The sequence below is a fragment of the Haliotis rubra genome, unplaced genomic scaffold, assembly GCF_003918875.1.
Source record: "Haliotis rubra isolate DU_JTF1 unplaced genomic scaffold, ASM391887v1 Scf808, whole genome shotgun sequence".
In the NCBI taxonomy this organism is placed as follows: Eukaryota; Metazoa; Mollusca; class Gastropoda; order Lepetellida; family Haliotidae; genus Haliotis; species Haliotis rubra.
The window spans coordinates 345,581-371,431 of record NW_025767533.1 but is presented as its reverse complement, the minus strand read 5'-3'; the positions used below and the strand labels follow the sequence as shown (position 1 = coordinate 371,431).

Sequence of the window (25,851 nt, the reverse complement as noted above, 5' to 3'; positions counted from 1 at the left end):
ATCAACTAAATACAAAACTATCCGACACATAAATGGCAAAGGCCCTAACTGCTGCAATCAGTAGACCAGGCCAAATTTGCAAAATTAGGATAATTTGTCCTCTTGCTAACTTTGTAATTACACCCCAGGGCCTCTAGAAATATATGCCAACCCAGCTGAAGTATCAGTCCCTTGAGTAACAAATGGAATTTCAAAGTGATCGCATGTTGATACAATGTCTGACTCCTCTGGAAAGGAGAGAGCCAACCATGGATTATGTTATTTAGCATATGAAATGAGGACCTCACCTACATATGCAGCGCATTGTTGCTCAAGTTCATACTACCTTTAGCAAAACGATTAATAAAACTCTCCTATATGGTAGTATTTTCTGGTCGTAATATGCTAACTGACTAACTGATTGAGTTTGATTTTACGCAGCTTTTAGCAATATTCCAGCAATATCACGGCGGGGGACACCTGAAATGGGCTTCACACATTGTACCCTTGTGGGGATTCGAACCCGGGTCTTCGGCGTGACCCTCGAACTCTTTAACCACTAGACTACCCCACCGCCCCATGATATGCTTACCAATTTGTCAACGTCTAATAGACTTTGCAAATAATTGAAACAATTAACAATTAAAACAACAAATATATTTATTTCAACAGACAACAGAATGGACAAAAACAGTTAACTTATAACATAACTCTTAACTTTTGCACAATCACACGAATTAAAATACATGTCAGCGATGATAATCTCGTCAAATGTCCAGGTAGATGGCACAATATCTCGAACAATGTTGCTTGAATATCTATAAACAATGTAACATAACGATCTGTTAAGAATAGCTGAACTGTTTTTGTAAAGTCGAAACGGAAACTGACACGAGTTAATAGGTCATATAATGATGAAAGACATTTTGGGACCAATACTGCACTCCTAAACAGTGACCGAACCAACTGAATATAATGAAACTTATCTTCTAGCAACGCCAAGTCATAGCGCATGCACAGATAAGTGTTAAGAAAATGCAGAAAAAATGTTTTAATTTAAATCGCGTATGCTTCACGGAATCTGCCCGCGAGGATGTATAATGTTCAGATGCTGATGGGGTACATCTGCCGTCTTCAAGGGATTGTCCTCCTCTGCACCTTGTACACGTCCCCGTTGGCTGGTCGCATCTCGCGCAGTTCTCGCTACATGAGTATTGGCACCGAGTTCCGTATGTCAGATCTCTACACTCAAAACAGTTGCCATCTCTGTCACATGTGTGATGCAAACAGGTGTCACTGCATTTATCATCACAGTCAGGACCATAATAGCCATCAGAACACCGTGAACATTGCCCAGTGTCGCGAAGACATGACTCACACAGTGCTGGGCAAAGTCGCTGACAGTCTTCTCCAAACCAGCCATCTTTGCATTCCTTACAATGACCATGGTGGTCACAAGTGTTGTTTTTACAGTTTTCATGAATGCATCTCTTGTGGCAGTGTTTGCCATAGAAACCTGGTACACATCCATCTACACAGGAACCGTCATGGCTGTAACATCGGGCAGCTGTACAGGAGGTGCTGCACGGTGTGTTGCAATGAGAACCGTGCCATCCAGGTTCACAGCCCTCGAGACAAGCCTTGGTGTAACGGTCACAGTTTCTGTAACCCTCCCGGCCTTTATAGCAGGTTTCGGGACACGTCTCGGTGCATTTGGAGCCATGGTAACCAGGATGACACTGTTCACAGATTCCGGAACCTCTGTCACAGCCAGTAGTCCAACAGTGTGGACACCCCCTATCACAGTTTTGTCCGAAGAAGCCCGCTTTACAGCCCAAGAGACAGTAGCCCTTATCGTTGCATTTTCCCATCAGACAGTTGTCACATGTTGTATTACAGTATTCTCCTGTCCAGCCTGTCTTACACCCGGTGATACACTGTTTTGTTTGCTTGTTACAGGTTTGATGTTTGCAGTTGGGCGGACATGATTCAGTACAGTGTGAACCGGTCCATCCTGGTCGACATGCTTCAGAACACGCACCTGTGTTTCGGTCACAGTAGACGTTCCCGCGTATCACACTGTTGGCACATTGAAGTGGACATGTTTGGTCGCAGTCTCGTCCGTACATCCCTGGTTGGCATCTGAAACATTGGCCAGTTTGTCTGTTACAGCCGTCTGTATGGCAGTGTCCATGACATGTGTAGCTGCATGTTGAGCCGTAACACCCGGGTTGACATGATTGACATCGTAGACCACCGTTACCATGGAGACAGCCATCGGTAGAACATGAACGTTGACCTGTATGTACAAAATATGTGTACCGGTAAAACATAAAGGTTGACCTGCATGTACAAAACATGTGTATCGGTAAAACATAAAGGTTGACCTGCATGTACAAAACATGTGTATCGGTTAAACATTAAGGTTGACCTGTATGTACAAAACATGTGTATCGGTAAAACATTAAGGTTGACCTGTATGTACAAAACATGTGTATCGGTTAAACATAAAGGTTGACCTGCATGTACAAAACATGTGTATCGGTTAAACATTAAGGTTGACCTGTATGTACAAAACATGTGTATCGGTTAAACATAAAGGTTGACCTGCATGTACAAAACATGTGTATCGGTAAAACATAAAGGTTAACTTGCATGTACGGAACATTTGTATCGGTTAAACATAAAGGTTGACCTGCATGTACAAAACATGTGTATCGGTTAAACATAAAGGTTGACCTGCATGTACAAAACATGTGTATCGGTTAAACATAAAGGTTGACCTGCATGTACGGAACATTTGTACCGGTTAAACATAAAGGTTGACCTGCATGTACAAAACATGTATATCGGTTAAACATAAAGGTTGACCTACATGTACAAAACATGTGTATCGGTTAAACATAAAGGTTGACCTGCATGTACGGAACATGTGTATCGGTTAAACATAAAGGTTGACCTGCATGTACAAAACATGTGTATCGGTTAAACATAAAGGTTGACCCGCATGTACGGAACATGTGTATAGGTTAAACATAAAGGTTGACCTGCATGTACAAAACATGTGTATCGGTTAAACATAAAGGTTGACCTGCATGTACAAAACATTTGGTTTCGTTTGGACAATACCAACACTGCCTCCGTTAGCTTGTTTGTAGCCAACTTAAGTATAATTTCATAGTGATTTGCCAGTCTTCAAAAGTTAGCTAGAATATGATGATAAGTGACAACTGCTTCATGACAATATTTAGACACTATCATGCACATATTTATATATTAGGTTAAGGCATTCTGTTTACATGAAATATTTTGTAACGTACATGGTTCTGACTGAACGTTCTAAACCTTTAAGCATACCAAGTATCCTATGTGTGTGAATTACAGTTCAACGTGTACCATGTACGCTCCTTATGAACAAGATTTGGATCAAGCACACATACCTTCGACTTTTAAGGCAACCATTGCCAGGATTGCCACAATCCCCAGAGTTGTCCACTGCATTCGATTCATATTTGTGGTGAATCTGAAAATATTTAGTGGTAAAATTAACATTTGAATGAAATGAAATAAAATTTCATATGTTTACTTACAGTTTTGAGGAAAAACACTAATACACTGAAATTCTGGACCAAACAAACTGAAAAACCTTTGTATAGCGCCCAAAGTACATTCCGAAATTTAACGTGTGGGGTGGCATATCTATGTTAGGGGCAACGCCCCTCTGTGTATTTGAAGGAAATATGAACAGTGAGCGGTACACAGATATTCTCGAGGAACATTTACTTCCATCTGCTCACGTGTTCTATCGAAAGTTTTGGATTTTCCAGCAGGACAACGACCCAAAACATCGTTCAAAACATCGTTCAAAGCATTCACAGGCCTGGTTTCGGACCCAAAATATGACATTATCAGATTGGCCAAGCTATAGCCCTGACCTAAATCCAATAGAAAATGTTTGGGGACTTGTGTCAATAAGAAAAATCTGATAAATACTGCTGAAATGAAAGAAGAGGTGGTCCGATATTGGGACAGCATGGACCACGATTTTCTAACTTATGCCTGCATTGCTGCCCATGGTGACTTGACAAAATGCTAACTGTTCACCTGTCTTTGAATCTGGAGTTATGTTCTGCTAATATTCACATTTAATACGTGAGTAATGAGTTAAAAAAATAAAAAATGTACAATCTTTAAACTCTCAATAATTTCTGGTTGTACTGTACATATATATTTACATTCCTCGTTGTTTTGAAGCAACTCACACTGTTGATTTAAAGTGTATTGATATTTCAGTTGGATAGTGGTAGATGAAAATGTTGTTTCAGATCTATTAGTTAATGAGCTTTCAGAAGAAATGGTTGCATTATTTCTAAAGGACCCAAAGATGCAGTTTATTCAAAACATCAAACCTTCCCGGTCCGCCATTACTTACCGCTCAGCACAGACAAACGCTGTCCAGAGATATTAGTTCATGTTCAGATGAGAGTTCATTAATATACCTAGTTACCTGACATTTGAGTATACTTTCTTCACACATACATATACATACTGGCATGTATACCAGTAATCTACACACATACCTGGAAACTGACTGGAGAGGCTTATAGATGGCTGTGTTACAAAGGTCGACTCAGGAGGCTTTCAACTGCACACCTATACATGTACATATTTGGAGCTATCTGCACGCCCGTATTGCGTAATATCTAACTGCTTCTCTTTCCACTGTCGCCAGTGTGCTTGGCTAATTTCCAACTATCGTGACGTTGCGATTGTGACGATACGGATATCACTGATCCGTACATATGTACACTGTGCTGTCTCTGTAAATATATCTTAAGATATATCCGACGCTTTATATCTGCATACAAAATGAATTGTATTAAAAAAATGAAAAGGACTTTTACTAAAGTTATAACTATATTTCAGTGTGTAACAGAAATACAAAGAACGTTGAGGTTTTATCAAGAGGATAGACAGTTGCCATAACAGGGACTTGAACAAAAACCGAGAAAATGATGCAGAGGTTATTTGGCCATGTATTTACAACATAAAACTGTTTTCAGGATTTGATTGAACAATGTGTTGTGTTTACAAAGGTGTGTGACACGAAATATTTTGTCGCAAACAATACTGTATGTGAGCCAGTATGGTTTAACAGCGTTTGAACATTATTTCTGTTGTTACTGTGGGAGAAAAGCCCCAAGTAATGCAGATCTAAGACATCATCAAGCAAAGGCAAGGTTGTGGAAAAAGAAAAACAAGGCGAACCTGGATTCTGAAAGGTCTAAGGGAGGTAACAACCCTGCACAGCGAAAGCTGTACATTAGACAACTGGGCACCCGTCCAACCCAGGGTGTCAGTGTGTATTACTCGCATTGAATAGCCTAACTCTTCCATTTGAAATTGTAATTTGGAAATCCCGCTTGGTTATATATACATATGTTATGTTTCAATCTTGACCACGTGCTAGTCTTGTTTCTTCAAAATATATTGAGTGCGCCGTTAAACAACATACCAAAGATTTTCCTTTATAAGAAAGCTATAAAGCTGTGTTGGAAAAGGGAGTGCAATGCACATTTGATATCTTACTGTACAGGATGTAGAATTAACGCACAAAATCTGTCCATGCACATGTATTGTAACTACAAGTGCTTTTACCGGATGGGGCGAACGTCCATGTCTGTTAGACAGACAGACTGACAATAGGTTATCTAGTCTCACTTCTGTACACACATACACAAAAATGATCATTAAAACATTCAAAAGAGTAAATTGCACAGAACCATTCAAAAGAGAATTATGAGACAAAAAGCATTATACAAAGCTAAAAATTATCAAAACATTAATAGGTATAATAACAGTGTTTTCCTTCTGTTGAAGATTAAAAAGGCGATTTTGGCTAAAACATAACAAAGATTAGGATTGTTGAATACAAAACATAGCAGGATCTAAACAATCTGGAAATTCACACAATCATTAAAAATAGCACCCTCATATCGTCATGTAATACACAGTGAAATTTTAAACAATACGTATAATTCATCTTCAATATCCTTAAGATATTTAAAACATCTTCTATTTTCTAAAAGAATATGTTTGTATGCTAATCACTTAGATCTATGATATGGGTTTTCCCCGTCCACGTACTACCTTAATCGAATCTTACATTATGTAAAAAAACTTGTACACATGATATTGGAATATTATTACATATACTCGACCAAATTTAAAACCTAGTAATTACTAGACCGAATCCCACAATGGAAATTGTGTGTGCATTGACATGAAAAAAGATGAATTTCTAGGTAACCATAGAGGCGATATGAAATGGATGCATTGCATGACGTTCAATGACCCCCCGACACACACACGCGCACGCGCACCTGTGATGTGCAGTCAATTATTGACGGTCTGTGCTCAAAGGAAGAGTATCAGTGCAACAGTCTAAATTATTTTCAATATGTACATTGATGGCACTTACAGTTACATTGCTCATGTACATACCACCTTCTCAGACATACAGATAGGTACATTATCCAAACAGTCAGTAGTACCTTTTGTAAGGCAATGTGAATATCTAGCATGACAGCAAAAACACTTTTTCAAAAATATTGTCCATGTATGTTACCCATCCATGTAGGTGTCAACTGTCCGAAGTATGACACTCCCTCTATGAACATCATTTATACCATGCAAGATAATCATTTTCATTGTCAAAGAGTTCAGTCATGAATCAACGTGTTAACGGTGGTTAAACAAGTGTAATTGAATTGCCTGGTCAGCGGAACTTTCATAGCTAGGAACTAATTAGCTGCTTGTTTTCTTAAAGGTTAGTTTCTGTTTAATCGACCCTGAACTTGTGCTGTTGACGTGCTGTATCCCGTGCAGGCGATCATGAACATTCTGTGTCTCCAGAAACCTGTTCCGAGGTCAACAAGTCACAGGCTGAGACATGGTGAGCTTGACAACCTCTCGCCTCGACGAAGTTTCACCCCTGGATTGAAGGTTTTGGACATCGATGACTGCTGAGTAGAGGGAACGGGATCACGGCGCAGTGACTTTCTTTCACAAGGCCCAGGGGTATATGACTATTCAGGCAGGTCAAGGCTCCAATTTCAGACTTACATGTATTCCAACAGGCTGTGCATCAGTTAGGCATAACTCGGGTTAAGCCTTGTGCATATCATCCTGAATCTCAAGGAGCTCTGGAGAGACTCTTAAGAAAATGAATAGGACTTACTGATGTTGAAACTGAGAAGAATTCATTTGTTGTTATTTTCTGCGAGGGAGTCATTTCAGGAGTTTCAGTCCTTCTTACGTTTTCTTTGGTCGCACAGAATGAACTATGGCTTAAAGATAGTTCTCAAATGCGTTTGTTGGACTGTTTCATCATTTCGGAACAGACTTTTTTAACCTTGAGGAGTTAGCTGGGATAATCTAAAAGAAACCCACCACCTGATCAAAGTACAATATGACAAGAAGGTTCAAGAGAGAAATTTCAGTCTTGAGGCTAAGGTGGTAGTGTTTTTGTCAATCACTGGTCAACCATTGATAGAAAGCGAGTGATACGGATTACATCGTCCAAACACCAAGCTGTCGTACAAAACACACAACTTTGTATTTCAATATGATAAGAAAGTATCACAAAAGAAATGACAAATAACCTACTCAGTGCTTTGGCACTGTTACTTCTGTACATAGTAGAACTTGGTTTGTAGATATTGCTGATTGTGCCAGACATAAAATTCCCAATTCTGAAAGTTTAGCTTAGTTAGATGTTAAGGTTGATCATTTGCAACCCGAGCGAAAACTCTTGTGTCAGAGTTAATTCGCGGAAGTTTTACAGAGCCAAATATTATACCCTCTTTAAACTTGAGGCGGAATGCCGTCGGAATGCCGTCGGAATGAAAATTCCTGGAGAGTCCTGGAAATTCTAACTGCATTCTAAAACTTCTTACTCCATTCCGAATGCACTCCAACTATTCGTGTAAATTCTTGTGACATGCCCGAATGTTTTGAACATGTTCAAAACTTTCGAGGTACATTCGAAGTGGAAAAATCTATTCTTACTGCATTCTAACTGCATTCTAAGTATTATTACTGCATTCTAACTGCATTCTGACCGTATTCGAGGGAGAATCGAAAAGGCAAGCCTCTTCAAATCCTGCAAGAATGTCCCGAATGCGCCTCGAATGTATTTCGATTGCTGGTGGAATTTAGGTGTAATATTCCTCAAACGTATCGGAATATTTCGATTGCACTTGGAATACAGCTTGAATATATATCGAATACACCTCAAATACAGTCAGAACATCCCCAATGCTCTTCAAATGAGCCCTGACGTCATCAGAACACTGCCGAATCGCATAAAACGTAGCCACCTATCACTGAAACTTCAGATATCATTCACATCTTCAAGCTGCACAAGTTGTCCCCAGCCTCCTGGCACCACGTTGTGCTGCTCATCTTCCTCATCCACCCTGCTGATCCTGTAGTTGTTGATTCTCTCGTCTCTTTTGAGAGTCCTATGACCATACGGTTTCATCAAGAAGGCCATTATTCCAAAGACATCATCTCCCAGAATACAGCATGGCATACACTCGTCATCTTGGGGTACGGCATGCTTCCGTCTTCAAGGCAATCCTTGAGCTCGCACTCGTTGAAGATCCGAGCATCAGACATACTTCCGTAAGCACCAACGTCCACCCACAGGAACTTGTAATTTCAACCCACAAGGGTCATGAGGACCACAGAGAAGAAACCCTTGTAGCTGTGGTACAATGAGCCGTCTTGGCAGGTTTCCTAAAGGCCACATGTTTGAAATCTAAACTCCTACGGCATGAGGAATATTCCACCTATTTCTGAATACCTCTTCAGTGGGTGCCCATTCTTCTGTAGTGGTAGGGCAGATGATAACCTCATCCTTGTATTCCTCCACAATGACCTTACACACTTCTTGGATGATCAGGCTGATTGTGTTCCTTGCCACGCGGAAGCTGTATATGATGCTGGGGTACCTATCACCTGAAGCCAGGAACCTCAATGTGATGTCTAGCTTCGAGGTAGCGCATTTCTCATGTATGTATCCTGCTTCTGTATTCTTGGATCCACTTTCTGCACCAACTAATCAAAAATGGCAGACTCCATCCTATGGTAGTTGAAGAATGACTGCGTGTCCTCAACTCTGAGCTCCTCCATCAGTCTTGTGTAATGTCCATACAGCCTCCTCCTTTCCTCTGTCAGCCATGGTCTGGTCTGGAATCTCCTGGCTCTCCTCCACATCTCTTTCAGTCAGGGCTTTCTGGAGGACAGCAATCTGCAGCAACGCAACATGATCCAGATGGTCCATACTCTATGGGAGTTGGGCAGTGACTGATGAATGGTCAAGATTCAACAGGTTTTTATACACCATCGTGGAACATTCCGGCAGCATTCTTGATGCATTTCGGACATTCGTGTTACATTCTAAGTGCATTTGAAGGACATTTGAAATATTCGAGCTGCATTCTATTTTAATTCTTTAATATTCGATCTATATTCGGGGTCATTCCAAGAGGGTTCAGAATGCATTCTATGTAAATTCGTACAGCATTCGAGGTACGTTCCAACTGAAATTTGAGTGCTATTCATGCAGCAATCGAACTGGCCTCGTACGGCAGTCGAAATTCATTTTAAGTATTCTTAGTGTATTCTAACGGCATTCTAATTATTCCTACTGTATTCCGATTCATTCGGGCTGCATTCGTGATCTAGTTCATTTGGAATGAATAAGAATCATTCGAGGCGGGTTCGAAGTGCGTTCTAAGTATTCCAACAGCATTCTTACAAAGCTTGAAAAAATTGGTTTATTTTGACATTCTCTCCCGAATGTAGTTCGAATTTGGGTAAAAAATATTTTCTGGCTGATTCTCCTTGATTCCTGTCAATTCGAAATAAGTGTGAAAGACTCTTTAGGATTTGGCACCCAAAACCTAGAACATGGCTTCACACAGGCAGCAAACTGAATTGTACATATAGTATAAAGACATTTCAGATGACAGTGTGGTTGAAGTGAAATGGTAAAATCAACTTGTGGTCATGCTGAAAACTAGATTTGAACCAAATCTTCTGGTGTCATTATTGGTTGGCACTGAAGCTTCAGTTTCACTGGTCCAGTGATGTTTATGATGTTTACAGTGCTAGGTGCCTCACAATCTCATCCTCCCATAAGCTTTAATGACTTGAAAGTGCCCTTTTTCGACAATTAAGTAAATCGACAAACTAAATACAAAACCAACAAACACATAAATGGCAAAGCACCACAAGCGCTGATATCAGTAGACCAGGCCAAAATCACAGAATCAGGATATTTTGACCATCACTGATGCTTAACTCGTCATTGTGAACAAATATGCCAACTTTGTAATTATACACCCAGGACCTCTTGAAATACAGTTGACTCCTTCTAAACAGACGTTCCTTGTAAACCGACACATTTATTTGGTCCGACTAATCCGACATCCCTCTATTCCGAATTCCGACACTCACATCCGGTCCCCAAAAATGTTTTAGTGCAAATTGACTCTCTTAACCGGGGCGATGGGGTAGCCTAGTGGTTAAAGCGTTGGCTCGTCACACTGAAGACCCGGGTTCGAATCCCCACATGGCCACAATGTGTGAAGCCCATTTCTGGTGTCCCCCGCTGGAATATTGCTACAAGCGGCGTAAAACCATACTCACTCACTCTCTAAACCGACTTTGTAATTTCACAAGAGACTGCATCAGCCACTACATGGTGAATGTAAAAGATTTAAGAATCCCCTTTGAACCAAGTCTAAAATATTCAATAATGTATATATTGAACAAAACAATGAGCAAGCTACAATGAATCACAATGCAGATTTCTAGTAAAATGCAATTGAGTCACAAATCTAAAGTATTGGGTCACAAATATAAAATATCAACTCCCCAGAGTCTTGACATTTACAGTGACAGAAGATATATTGAATGAAGGTAGTTTACAATGAAAGCAGTCAGGTACACAGTGTCAGTCTTGAAGGTAGGTCAGACGATGGTGATGGCAGACAAATGTACACAACTCCAGTGATATGAAAAGTCCCGTGTAATTCCGTGTGTGACTCCCGTGTCGCACAACATGACAACCAGCCTTTATATATACTGACAGATTCTTAAACATTCGAGCAAAGCGTGGATGTATCATTGTTCACTCAGTACATTCGCGAACCCCCACGGCGAGAGGCGGAAGTGAACAAGATAAACAAAAAGATTATCAAGGGCAGCTCTGGAGCGCTATCAAAAAGGAGTACAGCTAAAAATACTATGAACATACATGATGCAAGCTGTGACCCACAACCCACACTCAAAACTTTAAACATTGTGACCCATAATAACTATCACTTAATGTTATTACAAATTACAAAAAACACCCACTCGTAACAATATATATATATATATATATATATATATATATATATATATATGTCGCAGGTTTTAAAACACGACCACTGGGCTGGTGTTCAACGTCTTTATTCTGCCATTTGCCATCGTGGTACAAACACGAGCGTGCCATATACCTGTAATTAGGGAAATTACATAGAGGGCTGCCACTGCCAGCATGGTGTGTCTTTATAAATCAATACAACAAGTAAAACTATTGTGACATTTTACATAATTATTAGATATAAATAATTATGAAAGTTACTGGTTACTAGACCATTATTAAATATAATTATTTGAATACAGGGTTACACCTGACTTAATTATGAGAAGTGTTTTAATATGAACAATTCAAACAAACTTGCGTACCTGTAATTAGGGAAATTACATAGAGGGCTGCCACTGCCAGCATGGTGTGTGCCGGGCACATGGCACATGCAGCTTTTATATCACCTGAGTGCACAGACTGCAGGAGCAGCATGTGCCACAGCCCAGGATGTACCTGCTGGCAGCCAGCTCTTCTGTATGGCAAGCTGTTAGGGACAAAAATTGTAAAATGTGCCAGGGGTGCTGTGCTGTACATTGTATGAACAATTGAACCTGTGACATATATATATATATAAATAAATATATATACACACACACACACACACACACACACATATATATAGTGGTTAAATATATATATATATATATATATATTGGACAAGTGCGTTCACACGTTGCAACTTAAAAGAATAATTCCTGAAATGAAATTGGGAATTATACAAATATACTGAGTCAAAAAAGAAACTTCACATTCTTTCTTCAGGGCACTATAAAAGAACAAGAGATGGTAAGATGGTTAAATTGTTTTTATTTCATGCCTGAGATCTGTGTGATGTACTCGATACACTGACAGTGCCATAATCAGTTCCATTAGGCTACACCGCCGTTCCAAAACAGGGGTATACAGAATGTCAAGTCACAAGAATAAAAATGCGAAATTTCTCAGTTCAATATCGTGTATGGCCGCCCCGCGCATTCACCACTGCCAAACACCGTCTTCTCATCGACTGCCTGATGCTTGTGAACACGTAGATGGGGATTCTGCGCCATTGCTCTTGCAAGGCAGCGCCAAGTTCCTGCAAATTCTGAGGCTGGTTCCTAAGACCACGAAGCCTTCTCCCAAGTGCATCCCAAACGTGCTCTATTGGATTAAGGTCAGGGGACCTCGATGGCCAGTCCATGAAGTTGATTCCAGCGTTTTGAAGGAAATTTCGTGTCAACATCGCGATATGCGGCCGAGCATTATCATGCTGGAACTGTAGACCTGGGCCATGAGCCGCCATGAAAGGAACGAGTTCAGGGCTGAGCACCTGGTCGCGGTAAGCAGCAGCTGTGAGGTTTCCACGGATGACCAGAAGTCGGGAACGGTTGTTCCCACAGAAAGCACCCCACACCATGCAACTTCCGCCCCCGAATCTGTCGACTTCCTGTACACAACATTGGGCATACCGTTCACGACGTCGTCTCCAGACTATGCCTGCCGTCCGCGAATCTGAGGGTAAACCTTGATTCATCGCTAAAGACGACTCGATTCCAGTCTCTCTGTGTCCATCGGAGGTGACGTTGGGCCCACAGCAGGCAGGCCCACAGCAGACGTTGACGTTAATGAAACGGCGTCAATATTGGCCCACGATATGGACGTCGAGAATGGAGATTGGCAGTCCGCAACCGATTTCGAATGGTCTGTGAGGACAGTCGACCTCTAAACATCTCAGCCCTGGTTCGTGTAGCTGGCAGAAATCTGTCACGTAGGTGACGTAGGACGATTTGACGGTCTTCTGCTCGTGACGTCACACGTGGACGACCCGACCTTGGGCGATCAGAAGTGGTGCCAATTTGTTGTAGACGACCTCGCAAGTCATACACAGTACGACGGCTACATCCCATTGCTCTTGCGACGTCAATAACTGATCTTCCCGCTTGCAACATGCCAACGGCACATTCACGTTGCACATTTGACAATCGTGGCATTTCAAGCACCGTTAGAACTGTGGTTTAAAAGTGTTTTTTCAATTCTTGAGGCCAATGCAAACACGTGCATATGAAGAAAACTTCGATGCGAAGATCACGTGATCGACAACACGTGCAAAACCTGATTTGGCACTAACGTCATTTGCACGACGAATGGATGGGTTTGAGTTGGTTTTGCTAACGTTTTTCTAGAGTCGAAAGATAGGGATTCCATTTCGGATACATAAATGTATCATCAGTGAAAAATTATTCATTATTTTTCAAATTACATTTTGTGAAGTTTCTTTTTTGACTCAGTATATTTCATCATTTTCATCATTTTGCTGCAATATATACGCACCGCTCCTGAACCAGTCTGGTGGCCTCCTTTCACGACCTGAACGTCGAGGAATAAAAGGACTGGCACCCGGATCAAGAATACAATCTTGGGGAGAACCGGTTGAATTCTGTTCGGAATTCAAAACAATTCCTGAAATGTCATTTACAGTAGCCTCTTCAGTGCTATTTACAGTTTCTATATCTGAAGAACTTGGTTGATCCAAAATATGAGAATCAGCATGATCCAACTCGACAGATGATGAAGTGATAGAGACCTCTGGATTACCTTGGTGATCTCCAATATAGAGAAATGGAACTAAATCCTCACACTCACTTTCATCTTCAGAAGAAATATGTTCAAAATCTATCTCCTTGAGTTGTGTTCTTGTGTGCTGTGCAGGCATAGTCACATCTGGACCAGGTAGAGACATAAAAGGTAGTAGCATATTTCGATGCAATGTCTTTACTTTACCTTTTCCATTCTCTTTTCACCACATATACTGGTATGTCCTTATTTGGCTGACTGACAACTGTATATGGGTCACTGGATCAGAAATCTGCCAATTTGTGCTCTCCTTTTAGACCAACGTTCTTCACAAGTACTCTATCTCCTTCTGTAAGAACTGCTTCCTGTCATATCTCTTTTTGTGTCTGCATGCAGCTTGACTGGACTCTGTGGAAGCAATGTTATAAGCATAGCCTAACCTTTTCTTCAACCTGGCTACATGCTCGACACCCCACTGCTCCTGCATGTCATCTGGATAAATGCCAAGGAAAGCATCTATAGCCAAACGGGGATGTCGCCCAAACATCAGATAGAATGGTGAATAACCAGTGCTATCATGCCTTGTAGCATTGTATGCATGTACTAATGCTGGAACATACATTTTCCAATCTGTCTTTTTATCTTCCCCGAAGGTACCCAACATCTTGAGTAAAGTCTGGTTAAATCGCTCTACCATTCCATTTCCCATTGGGTGATATAGCGATGTGCTAGTCTTGACGGTGCCAGCCAGTTTACAGAGGGCTTTGATAACCTTTGACTCAAAATTGCGACCTTGATCACTATGTAGCTGTGCTGGAAACCCATAGTGAAGAAAGAAATCAAATAATGCCTTAGCTGTTGTAGTAGCTGTTTGATTCCTGGTGGGAACTGCATGTGCAAATCTCGTAAAATGATCCGTAATCACGAGAATATTCCCACATCCACCTGCTTCCTCCAGAGAAAGGTAATCTACACAAACTAATTCCATACGTTGACTTGTAGAAATATTCACAAGTGGAGCTGCAACTTGATTAGGAGAACATTTTCTGCGAATACATCTACCACAAAGCCTGATCTTTGTTTCGACATCTGTGGACAACCCTTGCCAATAAAACCTGGACTGAACTAAATCTACTGTTCTGTCTCGACCCTGATGTCCCATGTCATCATGAAACGCACCCAAAACTAATTTCCTCCATTGTGTTGGCAATACAAGTTGATATCTCAAATCACCTTGATGGAACTTTTTTCTGTATAAAACACCATCCCTAACCACAAGTTTCTTCCACTGTCCTAAAAGCCTACGAACTCCATCGGATTCTTTGCAAACTAGACGAGCAGTTGGTTTTCTTCCCTTTGTGACAAAATCTATCACTTTGCCAACATCCAGATCTTTATACTGTTCTAAGACCCAATCTACATTCCTAAAAGGAACAGTACTCTCCTCCACAACATCTGGTGAAGTTGCCAAACATTCAACCATATTCACAGACTGAGAACCACAAATAGCCTTAACAACATTGGCCTGAATATCTGTAGCAGAAAAGTTTGGGTGACGAGATAAAGCATCTGCATCCTTGTTAGCTTTTCCTGCTCCTGCTTTAAAGTCATATGTTGACAATGCTGCAAGCCACCTGTGCCCTGTTGCGTCTAACTTGGCTGTTGACAAGACATATGTGAGGGGATTATTACCAGTTCTAACCTCAAAATGATTACCATATAGATACTCATGAAACTTATCACACACAGCCCATTTGAGTGCCAAAAACTCCAATTTATGTGCTGGATAATTTTTCTCCGATTTCCTCAATGCACGACTAGCATAAGCAATCACTCGTTCCTTGTCATCTTGGTGCTGATACAAAACTGACCCCAAACCTTCACTACTGGCATCTATATTGAGAATAAAGGGTTAAGAATTATCAGCATACGCAAGTACTGGTGGTGAAGTTAAACACTCTATCAGCTGATTAAAAGCTGCTTGATGTTCAAAAGTCCATTGTAACTTTGACTTAGATTTGGCTTTACCTTTCTCCAGTTTTCCATGAAGTAAATCAGTCAGAGGTTTGGCCACTCTCGCATAATTCTGAACGAACCAACGGTAATAACCAGCGAAACCTAGAAATTTCTGCAACTCCTTAACAGTTTCAGGAACTGGCCATGATTTCAAAAATTCAACCTTATCTGGATCAGTTTCTACTCCTTCTGAGGATACAACATGCCCAAGAAACTTGACCCTGTTTCTGAAGATTTCACATTTAGACGGCTTTAACTTCAAACAATGTTCCCTCAACCTTCGAAATACAGATTCAACTCTGGTCAACTGTTGTTCAAAAGTTTGTGAAAATATGATTATATCATCCAGATAGATCAAACATTCTTTCAGGTGTAAATCGCCCATACATCTCTCCATTAACCTCTGGAACGTTGCTGGGGCGTTGGTCAACACAAAAGGCATCCTATTGCATTCAAAAAATCCCAAGGGACCTGCAGAAAATGCTGTTTTCATATCTGATTCACGTAATTCTAGTTGCCAGTAGCCTGAATTTAAATCAAGCTTTGAAAACCATTTTGATCCAACAAGACAATCTAAAGTTTCGTCAATCCTTGGCAAGGAATAGGAATCCCGAATGCTTTTAGCATTAATCTTTCTCATGTCAATGCATACTCTTAGACTGCCGTCCCTCTTACGAACCAATACAATATTTGAAGAATAGGGGCTATGACTTTCACGAATGGCTCCACACTCAAGCATATTCTTAAGATGTTGCCTAACTTCCTCAAATAAAGCCGGGGGTACTCTACGGTATGGTTCCTTGAAAGGCACATCATCCATAAGATTGATCTCTCATGTCTAACTGTTGTAGTATGGCCCAAGTCTAGAGAATGCTGAGACATAATATCTGTCCACCGACTAAGCATATCCTGTACTTGACCTCTTTGATCACCAGACAAGGGGCTATCTGCTAAATCAATAGTAACAGGCTTCTCATCCATAGCACCACTATCATCTTCCAAATCCAAAGGCAAACAATCCATAACCTGAACCTCTTGCAAACTACATAGCTCTGCTTTGCGAGGAAGTGTAATAGTTCTAGCAGACATAGACATAGACATAGACAGTAGCAGTCTTACGCTGACTACTAATACAACTAACTGGGAGTGGTTATGCACATTACACATAACTGAACAAATAATTTACGATATTTTCGCAAATGTTCAATAAGGAACATAATACAGGCCACAACAAATTATACATTAGACTCATAGACATAAAATATATTAAGTTTAACTTCATCTGCCAGTAGTGAGTACTATTAGGATTGGAGGAAAATGAAGTGAATGAACGTATTGCCTTTAATTATAGCATTATCATTATTAATCCATTATCATATTTATAAGCACTTTGGAACCTCATAAATTTATAAAATGACTGTAATTTCTAGATATGTTATATAGAGTACCTAAAATATAAAGGAATCATATTTCACACACATTTGCCCTAAGTGTGACTTAGTACATGTTGTCTGTCTCGCCTAGAATAACTTCACGGCGAAAAACTTGAAGTGGAATGATTTTGTTGAATGCTACAAGAAAAATAAAAACAAAATACAGATATCAAACTTAAAAACAACTAACATTATAACACAACTAATGGGCTATTACCTTGTTCGAGAAATGTATCCATCAGTATCCGCATAATGGAACGAAATGCCATTCCTCTGCAGCTGCCCAAAAACCTGTCCCATGTCACGTGACCGTGTTTCATTGGACACCAAAGATAATGCACCTGACAATTTTTTTACATAATGTCCACAATTCTTTTAAAACATCAAATATTGTCGGTTAATCCTCGAAGGAAGGTGGCTGTGTTTACACGACAGAATGTGGGTGTATTCAGTGATGTCTTACCTGGAAGTAGACCTTTGTTATTACAGTGAAAATCCTTTGATGTTGGAGGGCTGACGGTGCATGTTGTTTTAACGGATTAGCTTTCTGAACTACCTAACGAAATAGGTGACACGAACTACAAACGTGTCAACAATGATATAAAGGTATATATATCCGCTGTGACAATAAATACAACATATAACATAAATATATTTTACAATACCACTGATGATTTGTCTGCAGGCAGAATAAGTGTAATTGCGTTCGCAGACGCAGTTTCACGAAACTGCAGTGTAGACTGGATGCGTACTATGTACATGTATTATGAAATTGTTTTATCATGATTATGATTAAAATAATTTGTGCTAAGATGTCACTTTAATGAATTTTATGGCTGTTGCCATATCAGGAATAAAGTAAAATATTCTCTAAAATCTGGTATTTTCTACGTATATCACCTCGTTGTACAATTTATTTTATTTTCAACTTGAGAATTTAGTGTTACCTGCATTCTTATCACCACAGATTATGTCTAATGTTCTCCAAATGCGGTCAACCTGAAAATCCCTGGGTGCTGCCCTTATTGTTGTTATAAACATCACAAATGTCTACTTCACGGTACTTAACCTCTTCAGTATACGTTAGTAACTCTACAAACATAAACCCTACCTTTTGACGGGGCCCTTTTGACAAATACGTCGTGCAAGATAAAAGTATTAAATCAATTAGCGTGTTATCGGTTCATCCTTTCATCTGTGTTTTTTTTTTAACTCAGCTGATAATTCCTTATGCTGCACCTCCATGCATATATTACATAACATGTAGTACATCAGACCTTACTTTAAAATGTTGAATATTTAGTGCAGACATGAGAAATGCTAAATGGGAATCTTTGTCGGGTATTCTGAGTTACCACCAATTATACCTGTTATTAATTCACTAACTGACTATCAAGTGAATGATGACAAATAAACGGGCTTAGGTTTATATCACCAAACACGGGTTACAGCAAGGGAGTAGTAATCGCTGTATTGCATGCATTGTTAATTGCCTACATAATCTTAGGGATATACGCTGTGTTGTTTTAAAGAATAGGTCATCAAACATCATATTGTTTCTTGATATGATCGAAATATCGAGGTAAAAACACAGAAATAGGATCAAATTGGATCGGTCATCATATGATCAACGCATCGGAAAATCCGAATAAGGTTTACACTGCTGGAGTACTTTCTTACTATTACAGGAAATACACCCACCGTTCTTATTGTTTCATTGTTTAGGTTGAAGAAATTCTGCCAAGGTGGGCAGCTGCCCAGTCCCTGTGTCCGTCTCGGTCGAGGGAGCAGGTGCTGCCCACCTGGCAGTCAGACCACGTACTAAAATTGTTGTCCTGAAACCGGAAGCGCTTGATTTGGAATGAATGAGGCCCCGCGAGATGTGACGGATATTGTAAAAACAAACAATTTACATAAACACATATTGCAATTATCAGTGTTTTTCTAAACTTGTGAAGGGTAAGCAGACTATTGGCATGTTTACAATAGAATTGAAAAAAAATATAATTGAGTACCCATAAGTCTTTGTTTGAAATGCCGCCATCTTTGTTCAAACGTACACGCGCGAGATTGGAAAGAACTTTTTGTTGTTGTTTTGAAGTAAAGTCTATGAGAGTAAGGTAGTAGAAATGGCAGTCTGTATACTTGCTACAGTTTTCTTGACACATGGGAACATACTTGACAATCGAAGCTTTGGAACCAAGGATCCGGGAACTTGAGCGATCTCAACGGAAACCCAGGACAGGAATTAGCAGTACCCCGTCCTTGTCAGGTAGGTTTCAGATGAAATTCATTATTTTCTTATCATAGCAGTCAGTTTGCATCGAATTAAACGTTTTCGGTAGCAACCTTTATCTTACAGTAACGGTGCGCTCGCATTTCGATTTCGCTCACGGTTATTAATGTGGACATTGCATTTTGGTGTGAAATCTGTTAAAAAAAACATATTATTGTTGATACCAGCTGAACATTCCGTTAAAATATAACCATAACACAAGTATGCCTTTGTGTTCCTGTACGTTGAGTCTGATATGCAGCAAGGCAACAAATATAGATAAAACAAGTAATTCATGATAATTAGGTGGAAATATTACCAATGTTCATGATCAAAATGTGTCTCTTTTTGTTTTAGGCTGTTGTGAGAAGAATCATGGAAAAGTCCGTGGAGTCCCTTGAAAATTCACCAAGTTACTTAAGGTAAAATAACTTTCTCCAAGTTTTATTATTGCTCGACATCATCATCAATATATATGTTGGGTTTTGTAAGATGTTATTGACAAATGTAAACTAAAATTAAAATTGTCATCAACTCGTTTATTGTTCACAATTGGGTAAATCTAGCATCTAATTATTTCATTCTGTCAGTTATCTAGTAGAATTACACAGCATACCATTATGTAGTGTATAGTTTCTGCATAATCATGTCGATCATGTTAATAGAAAACTTCTCATACCCTCTCAGTAATGCATATACCACAATTACTTATTACTTGGTTTGATACATGGTGAATATGACAATGATCAAAATAATGAATGTTTGTAGGATTGTAATAACCTATTATTGGACAAATCAAAATGAACTCATTTGCTTTTTTTAGTAGAAGCCTTTTGGATAATTTGGAGGTGCAAGAGGGACGATCGACGTCGGCAGATTACAGGAAAGGAAGAAAAACACAGGGAAGATGCTATAAGAAACAAAAGAATCCGATCTGTAAGTTCCTGACACTGGATTATATAATATCATTTGTATCGGTTTATAGACTTCCTGACACCAGTTTGAAACACCCTGAGTCACTTAACTGACATGATGTGCTACATATTATCACATCGCTATATACCTGTAATAGAATAACTTTCCTTATCTCATGTCATTACCCATCACCGTAATGTGCCATTATCTAATTAGACCAAGTGCCGCTCTCAAGAATAAATGTTGGACATAACTTTCGCAATGCAAGAATTTCATTTTTCTCCCCAGAAACTCCAACAGCGCCTGAAGAATCTAGCTACTATTAACTGGGCAGAGAAAAGAACATAGAAGGTGGCTGCAGTCCTAACACCAGAATTGGCATCGCCAGTGGTGTCTGACGCTCCAGAGGCAAAAATAAAGAACTTGCGACACCATCCAACAAGATGCATTCCAACCACGTAAAGATCTTCCACCCTGGTCATTGAGAATATGATTCATGATAGTTAGGGATAGGATGGAATGTCTAAATGCACATTCAATTATTTCCTGTATCCACCCTGTTTAGGAAATAACAACTCAATTTGTTGTTTCTGAGTCTAAGATTAAAAAGAAATTAACCCTAACCTTAACCCTTCATATTAAAAAAAATGCCAACCCCTCCATAATATTTATTTGAACAAACTACTACTCAGACAAAATTTCAAATCCATAGGGCCTGTGATGACACCACTCTCTCTCTCTCTCTCTCTCTCTCTCTCTCTCTCTCTCTCTCTCTCTCTCTCTCTCTCTCTCTCTCTCTCTCTCTCTCTCTCTCTCTCTCTCTCTCTCTCTCTCTCTCTCTCTCTCTCTCTCTGAATACCCTTAAACCTGTCTTAGCATAATAATATTAATATTAAATAATAAATATAAATGTACATACCTGTTAGTGTGCAAGTGGTTCGTGTATGTTTTTTAGTGTGCATTCCTCTCTGAATAAGGAGAAATCAACTGACGGGACCTTGTGATTTGTGACAATGTATAATTGTAACATTGAAACATAGACATGATGTGGTTATGATGAATAAAGAGAAATCGACTGACTGACTGATTTTGTATTTATTTATTTCTATGTCCATGTGGTGTTCAGGTAACTGTAGTTGAAATGAATGTTTTATATTTGAATGTATTATCAATAAAATATATGACATAATACATTCAAATATATAATAAATTTATTTCAACTACAGTTAATATAGTTGAATAATCATAATTTAATATGGACATATGGTAATCACTGAATACTAATAATTGAAACCAAATGGAGCCATACAGATTCTGATTTACTGAAACTTATGGATTGTTGTTAATGTGATTAATAGAAACGGAAATCAAAGGGAAACATAATTGAACTAAGTAAATAAATGAAACCATCTTAAAGTAGAGGATAAGGGAAACCCAATGGAACCTCAAAGGAATCTGGGTAACTGAAACTCACTGGAGCCATACAGGAATCTGGTAACTGAAACTCACTGGAGTCATACAGGAAACTGGGTAACGGAAACGCACTGGAGCCCTACAGGAAACTGGGTAACGGAAACGCACTGGAGCCATACAGGAAACTGGGTAACGGAAACGCACTGGAGCCATACAGGAAACTGGGTAACGGAAACGCACTGGGGCCCTACAGGAATCTGGGTAACGGAAACGCACTGGAGCCATGCCGGTTTCTGGGTAATTTGTAAGTTTCCGTTTTCCGGAAACCTGAAGGAAATGTAGAGAAACCGTCCGGAAACCTAACTGAAACTTAAGTTTCCGTTATATTTCCGTTAGGTTTCCGGTGTCCCGAAACCAAGTTATTTTTCCTGTGATACTTTTAGATGTTGGGCTAAACAGAACGGTTCGCAGATTCTGTAATTGTGTTTTACTACCGCTAAATTTGAAACAGTACAAATTTCAAAATATCCTTTTGTTTCAATTGATAACCCAACTGTTTATTTATGTGGACGGAAGGCATTAACATTTCTTCGGCGTTCGATGTTAATGCATCCTCCGTTACCGGATCAAGATCAGTGGCGATATCGATGACGAAAGCTGATAATAAATTTAACACGGAAATTATGTAGCAGTCTATTGCTGGATCTATTCTGACATAACATAGAATCAACGTAAACATATTTGTTTTTGCTGAATTTTTATTCGGAAAGCAGACGATGTTTTGATCTTGTTCGACTGAATATTTGTTTCCATGCTTTCGAAGTACGTTTGTATGTATAAACACCTATTGCTGTGATTTACGCAAGTAGTGAGTCGAGCCCGTCATCGCTAAATCCATCTTTAAAGACATATGTGTAATTTCCGACAGCAAAGTCGCCGTGATTTATCGATGCATCGGTAGGTTGTTTGGTGTCCGCCATGTTGGTGGGCAGACAAAAATAGTGCATTACCGTAAACCATGTATAATTGCGCACGGAAAATCAGAGACCTGTATAACGTGATTATATACCTCTGAATGACTTTAATTAACCAATCACAATCCAGTGTTTACTGAAGTCATGGTAGAATAATTGTTTATAGATCTTATAAACCTGAATGCTCATATAACGCTCTTTCAATCGAGTTGTTTTCCCGAAGGAGATAGCAGGGCCTTATACACCTAGATAACACCCTCCTAGCAGTGAGTGAGTGAGTGAACATGGTTTTAAGCCGCTTTAAAAAAATTATTCCAGCAATATCACGGCGGGGGACACCAGAAATGGGCTTCACACATTGTACCCATCGGCTTGAAGAACCAACGCTTTAACCACTAGGCTACCCCCGTCCCCTCCCCGTCCCCTCATCCCTCCCCTTTAGCCACGCAAAGTCATAGCGCATGCACCGATAAGAAGTGTTGAGGGTATAAATAACAAATGTTTCAATTCATGTAGAGTATGCTTCACGGAATCTGCCCCCGAGGATGTATAATGTACAGATACTGGTGGGGTACATCTACCGTCTTCAAGGGATTGTCCTCCTCTGCACCTTGTACACGCCCCCGTTGTCTGGTCGCATCTCACGCAGTTCTCGCTACATGGGTATTGACACCGAGTTCCGTACGTCAGATCTCTACACTCAAAACAGTTGCCATCTCTGTCACATGTGTGATGCAAACAGGTGTCACTGCATTTATCATCACAGTCAGGACCATGATAGCCATCAGAACACCGTGAACATTGCCCAGTGTCGCGAAGACATGACTCACACAGTGCTGGGCAAAGTCGCTGACAGTCTTCTCCAAACCAGCCATCTTTGCATTCCTTACAATGACCATGGCGGTCACAAGTGTTGTTTTTACAGTTTCCATGAATGCATCTCTTGTGGCAGTGTTTGCCATAGAAACCTGGTACACATCCATCTACACAGGAACCGTCATGGCTGTAACATCGGGCAGCTGTACATGAGGTGCTGCACGGTGTGTTGCAATGAGACCCGTGCCATCCAGGTTCACAGCCCTCGAGACAAGCCTTGGTGTGACGGTCACAGTTTCTGTAACCCTCCCGGCCTTTATAGCAGGTTTCAGGACACGTCTCGGTGCATTTGGAGCCATGGTAACCAGGATGACACTGTTCACAGATTCCGGAACCTCTGTCACAGCCAGTAGTCCAACAGTGTGGACATCCCCTATCACAGTTTTGTCCGAAGAAGCCCGCTTTACAGCCCAAGAGACAGTAGCCCTTATCGTTGCATTTTCCCATCAGACAGTTGTCACATGTTGTATTACAGTAATCTCCTGTCCAGCCTGTCTCACACCCGGTGATACACTGTTTTGTTTGCTTTTTACAGGTTTGATGTTTGCAGTTGGGCGGACATGATTCGGTACAGTGTGTACCGCTCCATCCTGGTCGACATGCTTCAGAACACGCACCTTTGTCTCGATCACAGTAGACATTCCCGCCTATCACACTGTTGGCGCATTGAAGTGGACATGTTTGGTCGCAGTCTCGTCCGTAGATCTCTGGTCGGCATCTGAAACACTGGCCAGTTTGTCTGTTACAGCCGTCTGTATGGCAGCGTCCATGACATGTGTAGCTGCATGTTGAGCCGTAACACCCGGGTTGACATGACTGACATCGTAGACCACCGTTACCATGGAGACAGCCATCGGTAGAACATGAACGTTGACCTGTATGTACAAAATATAGTTTTTTGTTTGGGCAATACCAACATTACAGATGGTAGCTTCTTTAAAAGTCAACTTTGATATAATTTGATGTAGATATCGCTAAATCTTCAAAATGAGGAAGAAATATGATACCAAAGTGACCATTACTTCATTTATGTAGCATATATCTAGACACTAACATGTACATATTCATATGAGATTAGAGCATTCCGTCTACAAGAAATAATCTGTAACATACATGTGCCCCGCGTACGAATTACAGTTCAACATGTACAACATACGTTCCCCTTGAACTCGATTGGATCAAAGCACACATACCTTCCACTTTCAATGTAACCGTTGCCAGGGTTGCCACAGTCACCAAAGTTACCCACTCAATTCGATTCATATTGTTAAGAATCTGTAAATGTATAGTGGTAGAAATAACATTTGAATGAAATGAAAGTAAATTTCATTACATCATGTTTCCTTCCAGTCAGAAAAAGTCTTAACTTAATATCGAAACTTATGCACGCACAGAAGATGAATGGTACACGATTTGCAATTCTGTTTCGTGAAGGACGTAAGGGCAGCACATTCCCTAATTCTTGTACGTATATAATTCTATATATACATTGTACGTTGTTTTGTTAAAATCAACTCATTGGTTTTCTCTGCAGATTGAAAGTGTACTATATGATATTTCAATGGGTTGATGGTAGACCAAAATGTTGTGTTTTATGCAAAATGTCCAGTTAATGATTTTTTACAAGTAGTATTTGCATTCTTTCTGACTGACCACAAAGCGCATTAAACGTAAAAGCACCCATCTTTTCAGGTCCGCCATTAATGATCATTCAGCACAGACATTCGCTCTCCAGATTGTTTTAGTGTTCAGTTGTCAGTACATTGATATTCTTGTATTCCAGTAATCTATGTACATACCGGAATACTGATCGGAGACGCTCTAGACGGCTGTGTTACATACACCCAGCCATGTCGTTGTGATATAAACACGCAACATACCTGTATGTATCTACACGCTCGTATTGCGTAACATCCGAATGCCCCCTTTTGG

The 25,851-nt window shown here is 40.1% G+C and overlaps 1 protein-coding gene across 1 annotated transcript; it reads right to left on the bottom strand.

The window, feature by feature from the left end:
• Nucleotides 1–621: 621 nt before the first annotated feature.
• LOC124261749 (multiple epidermal growth factor-like domains protein 6) lies at nucleotides 622–25,339 on the bottom strand. Its single transcript, XM_046696107.1, has 5 exons — nucleotides 25,113–25,339; nucleotides 23,490–24,794; nucleotides 4,560–4,608; nucleotides 3,420–3,502; nucleotides 622–2,278 (listed from the first exon to the last, which is right to left on the bottom strand). Exons 1-5 carry the CDS (start codon nucleotides 25,180–25,182, stop codon nucleotides 969–971), a joined length of 2,817 nt encoding a protein of 938 aa, XP_046552063.1. The 5' UTR covers nucleotides 25,183–25,339; the 3' UTR covers nucleotides 622–968.
• Nucleotides 25,340–25,851: the final 512 nt, after the last annotated feature.